Here is a 9,911-nt window from a genome sequence, read left to right on the forward strand (position 1 = left end):
TGTATCTACTATGTCTAATATAGGATTTTTTTTATATATCGGATATTTTGGGGTATTTTGAGTTTAGAAAGTGTGATTATCAATCAATTATTAAAATATCGACGGACATGAGAAACAAGACGGCAATGCCCTTCTACCGACATCGTAGATTTCAAGTAAATTTACTGACGGACTCATAAACTGCATCAAACTTCAGGATTACTTTGAAATGATTTTTTTAATAAGTATGCAAACTTTTTAGATTAAATTATATAAATATGGAGAGACTGGCCCTAAATCTAAAAAAAAAGCAATATTTAAAAATAGAACTGCAGTAAAACAAATGAATATAGCCGGGAAAAGAAAATTTACTCGTAGTATCAGATTTGCGTGTTTTTTAAAATTGATTCTTATTCATTTTTTATTCTTTTGACAATTGAATTATTGTTACCAGCAGAATTGTTGGGTAAGCTTTTTAACTCATCGAGAGTTTCTGAACCATAATATGGATACTTCGTCCGAACAAGCTGCTCAAATTGTAGCATTGGTGCGGGAGGGCTTGGATCAACGAACGATTGGTAGAAATTTCAATTTAAACCAGTCTACGGTTTCTAGAATATACAGATGGTTTGTGGAGACAGGTTCTTACAAAAGGGGACGTGGTACAGGCAGAACTCGAGCAACCACCGGTCGCGATGACCGATTTATTGTTACAACTTCCCTGCGAAATCGTTTCCTCACGTCAGTTAACATCAAAACAGAGCTTATTAAAGTGCGTGGAGTAAACGTTAGTGCACGAAAAATAAGAAAAAGGTTAAAAGAAGCGGATACCACCTCTTTTAGACCAGCAAATGGTCCAAAGTTGTCTGTAGCTGACAGACAAGCTCGCTTAAGATTTGCGCGTGATCACCTAAATTGGACAGATGAGCAATGGGCCCCCGTATTATTCACAGACGAGTGTAGGACATGTTTGGTGCAGATGGTCGCAGTAGTATATCGTCGACGTGGGGAGCGATATGCTCAAGGTTTTATTGAGGAGCGTGTTCCTTTTGGAGGCGGTTCGTGCATGGTCTGGGGTGGCATATCGATGAACGGGCGAACAGAACTTGTGTTCATAGACATGGTCCATCAAAACGGTAGTTTGACTGCACATCGCTACATAACAGAGATCTTAGAAGATCACGTGGTATTTATAGGCGAAAATTTTACTTTAATGCAGGATAATGCCTGGCCGCACGCTGCTGCACAAGTTCGACAATATTGCGAAGAGGTTGGGATACGTACAATGAATTGGCCATTTAATCCCATTGAGCATCTTTGGGACAATTTAAAAACAGCTGTATATGCGAGAAATCCTGTGCCTACGACAGTGGCACAACTAAGAACAGCACTTTCAGAAGAATGGGACAATATTCCGCAAGATATTTTAATAACCCTAATCAAATCTATGCGGAACCGATTAGAATGCATAATAAGGGCACGTGGAGGTAATTACACCTTATTAAAATATAAAAAACTTCTCCTCCTAGTGATATTTAAACGTAGATTATTGTGAATATGTAAAAGTGTGTAATGTTTCTAATATATATATTCACCATGAAGAAGGTGTTTTTAAAATAGTCTCTCGCCTCCAGAGGTCAGTCCCCTCTAAATTGAAACCGTTCAACACACAATAAGCTATTTTATTTTAATATATTATATTTATTACTAGCTGGCCTGGCGAACATCGTACCGCCTAACAGTCGATTCTTTATTTTTTTTAAATACTTATTCTGCTATTCGGGACACCGGTCTAGCTAAGATAAAAAAAAGAAAGTTGACAAGACAATAAATACATTATGTAAAAAATAAAAATTTACCTTCCCGGAACCCCTCCACTAACACTTGAACTTTATGATATGGTATTAAAGTTCAAATTGACTTTTAAGTATTATTACGAATATTATGTATGGGAATATAGAAAAGTGTTGTTTTTAGACTTTTACACTCAATTTTTTTAATTTTTCTCTCCGTAAGAACCATCCTCGTACTTCAAAGAATATTATAAAAAAAGAATTGGCCAAATCGGTAAAGCCGTTTTCATGTTATGTCGTGACAACGGAAAACGGGTTTCATTTTTATATATATAGATTTAATAAAAAAAATATTCTTTTTATATATTTAAAACTTAAGTTTTCTGGTGTTCTCATAGTTGACACTTACATTTTTAAATGTTTCGTTTTTCAGTTTACAAACTGTTTAACTTATACATATGATGGGATTAGTTTGTTCACAAATTTATTTTCCAAAAATAAATACCTATATCGAAGTGAATTCTTGATATACAACCCTTTGCAAATGAAATATAACAAAACAACTTACGTATATAAATCCAAAATCAAAAGTAACTTTAATTTAAAAATTAATTCCTTTCTATTGTACAAATTTTTGTTCACTAATTCATATAATATAAATAATTATGTTTTCTTTACAGCTTAAGATTGACAAAAAAACAGAAGAGAATAAGACAATTTATGAACATAACAAGGAAAAGTTTAATTATGGCATTCTAAAAAAAAATTATGGTCAAACGAAGAACCAGACGGTGGCTATTTTTGTTGTTTTTACTTATAATACAGATTCCTAAAAAGGTTTAGGTGCGTCATTCATTATGCTATATTTTACACGGAATTATCGTTAAAGAAATATAAAAATTTTCAACTTTTTACTATATTCGACATAGTTCATCTTATTATTTTTACTTCATAAACTAGTTTTAATTAAAATATTGAATATTGTTCTAAACTATTATTTGGACATTTCGATAATCGCTTATTGTGTCATAGATTGCAGGGGAAACAGTCAAATTTCGATTCCAGTCGCGAGGTCATGTTATGAATTTTCATACAAATTCAATGAACGAAATGTGATTATCGCTAAGGTGGAAACATGGACGGGCTGATATTTCGACGTCATGGCATGAATAAGCGATGCATCTCTCGCTCAATAGGCTCGCAATAAGAGTCTTTTAATTTGTTCATTTTGAATTTATAAAATAGATTTTACGTCTGCGAATAATATTGTAAAAACAGGAAACACAATTATTTTATTATTTTAAAATGAATAGTTTACTAGAAACTCACGTGTTCACTGCACTACAGCTAATTGCCAATTCGTTCTGAAATATTTGTAGTTGTTATATGGTTTGAAAATCTATTGACTGGCTATGGATGAACAATCCGCGAAGTGCCAGTCCATTTATAAAAGCTAAGCTCATTCCTAGTACTACAAAGCGCAGATAATATACTCATATAACGATATGATGACTTTTTGATAACTTATTAATTCAAATATTTAAAACTTATAGCCCTACTATATATTTGGTAAAAGCAAACATTAAATGTGAAATAAAAATTCCATTCAATTAGAACTACGCGTCCATTAGTCTTTCAACAAAACCCGGTTTAACGATTACAGATCTATAAAGTGACGAACCAAATTAGCATAGTACGAGGCAACATTATTTTTTTGGAAACGTGATGCGGTAAAAGACTGTTATAAGTTGGCACCGTAATTCAAGGAAGAGAAAGAACAGCGTAGGCTGATTGTGTTAAAAAGTTTGATCCTGTAAGAAATCTGGGACGTCGCAAACTTCGCAACTCGGGACAATCGGAGAAGCCGACTCGAGTTTACCGATAAAACTAGGCTAGCCATGTTCCTGCAAACTATGTTGTTTTAACCACTTATCTTTACCGGATCCAATACTCGTTTTGAATTAGGTCAGTCGAGCGCACGATGCAAATTGTAGAAACATTGAAATCCATATGAGTGTTTCCTTTTTCCTATTCACCGTTATTCTCTAAAAACTTTGGACTTCTTTTATGACTTTAAACTAATAAAATTTAATGTTTTTTAGATTACAGATTAGACATTTTCTAATTAATATACTTATTAGAATTTATATAATTATCCAAATAGTTTTGTGTAATGGGTTTTATAGAAATAACTTCCCAGTGAGAAGTACGAAATATAAAATGATGCAGCATTTTATTTTTCTTTCTTTTAGAATAGATGTAAGCCCACAGCGTCTTCATGCTTATGTCTACGGAGGTATTTAAAGTCTATTCGTAATTAAAGGCTTATCCTCGATTTCTGACTCTACAAATGTAACGGTGTCTCTCCTCTGTCCCTTGTCTCCGCCCAATTCAATTATGCGTCGCTGATGACCCGGGAAATGGGACCATCGGTCAAACGAAGTCCATTCACTGGAGATTACTAGGATTAAACCTACCCCGTGAATTTCAATATTCACCTCGAGGTATATTTCATGTATATGTAATGGAAGCAAAACCGCAAAGCCGATTTCGGTATAAGGGATTTGTAATTACTAAAAACCTCGAGTCTGGTAACAAAGTAACAATATGCATTGGTCGTATTGGATTGTAGGATTAAAAAATCGGATCGAATTAGCAGCAATTGGTCAAGAACTGGCGGCAATTTTATGGTGTGGATGTCTTGGTCCAAAAAACCCAAAAACAAGATGGCTGTCATATCTAAATTGCAAGGCCTCTTTTTTTCGGTTGGGCTCCCTCTCCAACTTTCATATCACGAAAAAGTCACCGGCTTTCCCGAAATATGACTGGCAGTACATGTTTAATGTTTTTCGTTCCGTCGAGCTGATAATTGATTTGTTCACACATTTTGACCTGTGTATTAAATCAAATTACTTGAAACTTTGTTATGACCTCTGATTTCGATTGTCCATATAAGCTGACTTTCGACGGCACGCAGAGGTGATTGGTGATAGTAGTGTACAGGTGTAAAAAACTGTATGTATATACATTCTCTTTTGTAAGGATTAAGGGAGGTTATTCGTTTTTTATAAACCTTGCAATGTAGCGTTTGTATTGAACATTGGGATTGAAAAAAGCGTTAATACATATTACACAATGTCATGTTGTAATCTAAGTTTATGTACGTAAACGCCAACTATTTGGTGTATCTTTGGTTTTGCTCTAAAACATTTTGATTTAATCTAATCTAAGACAACAGAGAGTCTCTCTGGCCTAGAATTAGTAAGTAACATAAGTAAATTTAAGAACAATACTATCAATCTGGTTCACCAAAATATACAAGGCATGAAAAGTAAATTACTAGAAATTGAGTTGTTTTTGTGCAGTGAAAATGTTGACATTTTGTGTATTACAGAACACTGGCTAAAGACAATGTAAACTTATGTTAAAATGTTTTGTAATCATCAGATTGGTCGTTCGTTCTGCAGAGGAAATGCAATACACGGTGGCTCATTAATATTGCTTGATAAAAAAATAAAATTTAAAGAAAGGTAGGACATAGTGAGTCTCTCTGTGGAACGCCTTATTGAATTATCTTGTGTGGAGCTCAATATGATAGCTTAGAAAATTAGAGCAGGTTTTGTAAAAAATCCAAAAAAAATTGATTGTTAGTGGAGACTTTAATGTAAATTTGCTTGACTACTGATCTACAGTTGTAGTTCAAGTAAAAGTATGCTTAATCTGTGTATGCTTGATGCTACGAAGGGCTGTCCAATACTGGTGCTCAGCTTCCCGCTCGCAAACGGACGCACAACCTCGCTGGATGGAGCGAGAACTAGGCAGAAAATGAACGGAGTAGTCGTTCATTTCCCGCTTCCAGATCTGCCTAGTTGACCTCGTTGTCAGTGGAAGGCGAAATAAATTATTTTAAAAACTCTTTCTTAGTAGAAGGCAAAAACTATTATCACTTCAAACTCCGTTCCGCCGGTCAACTATTTCTCGATCAACACTTACGCAGTGGAAGGCGGGCATAATTGTTCCTGTTTGCAATCATGAGTTCATATTTAGCTGCATTAGCTGCAATGATAATATAAAAACATTTAAACAGCTAAAAATAAAAAAAAAACTAAAGATCTTTGGGGTGTATCTGTATTCATTTGACAATCAGTAATCAATAACTATCAGTTCAGAGTCAGCTATAATATTCAATGAATGTATAGATTGTGGAGTCTTTCCAGACCAGATGAAGCTAGTAAAATCACACCGTTATTAAAAACGGGCAGCACTTCTGACCCCACAAGTTTTAGACTATCGTTTTAGACATATCTGTGCTGCCTGCATTGAGTAAAATCTTAGATAAAAATATTCTTGATCAACTATAACATTGATAACAATAACTTGATACATTTTAATAATAATAAACTTATGCATAGCCAGCAGTATGGTTTTACAAGAGGTCGCTCCACAGCCGATGCTGGCATTCAATTAATTTCCGAGATTTTGAATGCTTGGGAAAATTCTCATGATGCCACTGTAGTTTTTTTTTTTCGAAAAAGCGCTAAATCTTATGGAATCATACCTGAGCGATATATAAATATATAATTATTCAAAAGGTAAATGTAAATGGAGCTATATCACAGGGATCCTCTGTTACTATGGGAGTACCGCAAGGCTCCAAACTTGGTCCCTTCTTATTCCTCGTCTATATAAATGACCTACCATTTCTTGTAATGGAGCTTCACGAGATAGTACTGTTTGCTGATGACACTTCGCTTTCATTTAAAGTAAAACGACGAAATCCATCACTTGAGAATGTAAACAGTGCCATCTCCAGTGTAGTTTACTGGTTTAATACAAATAATCTTAAGCTAAACGAAAAGAAGATAAAATGTATTAAATTTGTAACTACAAATGTAAAAAGTAGTCATTCTCAAATAATAATTAAAGATCAGGAAATAGACTTTGTTGATAATGCGGTGTTCTTAGGAATTACTTTAGATAGTAAACTCCAGTGGGGCCGACACATAGAAGGTTTTCGAATAGGCAAAGTTCTGCAGCGTTTGCAGTAAAAAAGATACGTGATCTTACGGATGAGATTACAGCAAAGCTCGATTATTTCAGCTATTTTCATAGTATCATGTCATACGATGTTATTTTGTGGGGCTATAATGCAGCTGACATTAAATCGATATTTGTAGTGCAAAAGCGGGCTATAAGAGCGATCTGTGGGTTGTCCCCACGGGAGTCAGTCCGAAGGAAGTTTAAAGAATTACATATATTGACTTAGGCAAGTCAATACATTTATGAGAATATTTTGGATGTGCGGAAAAATATAGATATCTTTAAAAATAATAGTAGTTTCCATATTTGCGCACCAACCACAAGGCTGCATAAAACGAGTAATTCTCTCCAAGGTATACGTTTTTTCAACAAAATTCCTAGTGACATACAAGTGTTGTCAATAAATAAATTTAAATCGTACATTAAAGTAAAACTGCTTGCTAAGGCCTATTATAATATAAATGAATATTAAAACGATCCTAGTGCTTGGATATGAATTGCTCCAGTATAAATAGGTAACGCGACTGAATCTCTCGGCTGCATTTCCAGACGTCAACATCCACCGACTGTTTTAATGTAAATTGGGAACAAATAAAAGTAAAATTAGAAGCAATAAATTTATTTCTTTTTGACGTTCATAATTAGTGTAAATTGTGTTACCTACATGAATAAATGATTTTTGTTTTGTTTTGATTTTTTAATTAAATTTAATTATTCAATATGCAATATACAATGATTATAATTTTTGCTATATTTATTGAATTTGTGTATTTCTAGCTTGTATATAATGTTGTAATCTAATTAAAATCTTATTATATATAGTCGGCCTCTTGAGGAGGTCAGGTGAACCTTAAGTTAGAGGCGAACAGCCTAAAGGGAAAACATAATTTCACGTGAAGCACGAATTAACCATTAATAACACTCATGAGGTCGCCAAGGACAAAATGTGGGTCAGAAAGGACTATTTCATGAGAAAAATTATAGAGCGTGGAACGTGTATATTTAAACGACCGAGAACGACGAGATACAAACATACTTTTACACTTCGTTCTATGTGAATTAAAACTCTCGATTATATAGTTTACAAGTATATCTAGATCTAATATATACGTACATTCACGACAACTTCGTCTCAAAGACATCGAGACGTCGAAACATTACATATGTTATAAGACCTATTCATTATTTTGCAGTAGAATCACTCTTAGTAATCGATACCTGGTAAGTTGAGAAATAAGAGGAAAACCATTATGTATACCGACTTTATTAATTATACATCGATATAAGAAAAAGAAAAATTTAATGTTTCTTCAAAGCCTATGCTTCTAGGTCTATGAGGATTTAGCGGTAAAGATGGTTGTCTCTAATATTGCTTACTATTTCCGGTTCCCAACGATCGCCGTTGGTGAGTAATTTCTCCTTGTTGTAGAGCAATTCTTCGTGTGTCTCGGTACTGTATTCGAAGTTGGGGCCTTCTACTATGGCATCGACTGGGCACGCGTCTTGACAAAACCCACAAAATATACACTTCGTCATATCAATATCATACCTATAATTATAATAAAATGTCTACTAAACTTGCCTTCTTTTTATCATAGTTCCAAGTAAAGAAGATCGCAATCATCCTTTTGTTTGCTGTCAAGGTAACGTCACATTTTATTTTCACTGTTACGTAAACATTCTTAATTAGTCCTGAATACCAGACAATAGAAAAATGGGACTTAGCTTAACTTAACTTAGGTTAAGCAAAAAGGTTATTCGCTCTCCATACCTTGTGGCTCGTCTTGACCCATCTGACCTCTCCTCGGCCTCAATGGTTATGGCCTGCGCTGGACAAATGGCTTCGCAAAGCTTACAAGCTATGCACCTCTCTTCTCCCGAAGGATATCTTCTCAACGCATGCTCGCCGCGAAATCGAGGCGACAATGGACCCTTTTCAAAAGGGTAATTGATCGTCGCTGGTTCCTTGAATATATGCCCTAATGTTACAGCAAATCCTGTTAATGATAAATTCTAAGTTAACGAAAATATTTCATTGTTGTTGCACTATTCGGCCCACACATGACTGGAAAGAGTCGGTTGTATTAGTGAAGGTCCTACGGGAGCTGCAAATGGCCGATTGGCAAGCGGCAGTGCGTGATCGGCCAAAGTCGGCTTCTATAGTTTCGGAGGTCAAGGCTCACTATGGGTATTCGGAGTTTCATTAGAGTGAACTGAAATCCAAACAAACCTCTCGCTATTTCCAGCCAAAACACGGACTGAGCAATTCTATCGAACACATCGCCTAAAGTACTCGGAGGAGGTACATCGTTGATGTAAATAAAATTTACGTCATACTTCGTCCTAGGGCAACAGTAAAACGGGGGAACTGGCGAACAAGACGGTGGTGGATAAGGTGGAACCGGCTTGCCCGGAGGAGTCGGGCACGAAAATGAAGACTCGGATTTGACCCCTAAACTTTCGGCCTTAGATACATTTTGCCACAAATCTTTTGTAAATCTTCGCCACATTTCTAAACCTTTGATTTCTCGTGACAGGTATTACCGTCAAAGATAAAAAGCCTATTAATTTTATCTCAAGTCATTTTTAATGGCCATTATTTTTCACGTAAAGAGGTTTGACGCGTTCGGAATCGATTATATGTCGAGGCTAACGATGAGTTTTTGATTTATAGGCCCGATGTAATATGCTTTAAATTTCAAGCTATTTATGAACGGAAGTCGGTGAGCTAAGTAGTGAATAATGTCAATAATTTATCAATGGAACGGAAGAAATCGGCTGCGATTTCCAATTTCACCATGTGTAAAGGGTAAAAAGTTAAACATTCATATTTTGCGACATGAAATAGTTTCGACATAAGATTTGATAAATTAATTTAAATATCATTATTATATCAGCTGGAGTTTTATGAACCCAAAAACTCCAGTTGAAAAAATCAATGCAGGACTATAATAATCTACGTTTTTGAAACATCAATGCCTTTTTATAATAATATGAATGTAATGTTCGGACGTGTTCAGTATATTCGGTTCGGCTAAAAGCAAAGAAGATTTGGCAAGCAAAGCCGATTACGAGCGGCCCGGTGGCAACCCTCACGAA

General features: G+C 35.1%; 1 protein-coding gene across 1 annotated transcript; it reads right to left on the reverse strand.

Moving 5' to 3' along the window:
- Nucleotides 1–8,060: 8,060 nt before the first annotated feature.
- On the reverse strand, nt 8,061–9,645 carry LOC125062142 (NADH-quinone oxidoreductase subunit I-like). The gene is made up of 3 exons (XM_047667733.1): nt 9,043–9,645; nt 8,584–8,809; nt 8,061–8,361 (listed from the first exon to the last, which is right to left on the reverse strand). The coding sequence occupies exons 1-3, from the start codon at nt 9,320–9,322 to the stop codon at nt 8,154–8,156; spliced, it is 714 nt and encodes a 237-aa protein (XP_047523689.1). The 5' UTR covers nt 9,323–9,645; the 3' UTR covers nt 8,061–8,153.
- Nucleotides 9,646–9,911: the final 266 nt, after the last annotated feature.

This window comes from Pieris napi, chromosome Z (genome assembly GCF_905475465.1).
Source record: "Pieris napi chromosome Z, ilPieNapi1.2, whole genome shotgun sequence".
Lineage (NCBI taxonomy): Eukaryota > Metazoa > Arthropoda > Insecta > Lepidoptera > Pieridae > Pieris > Pieris napi.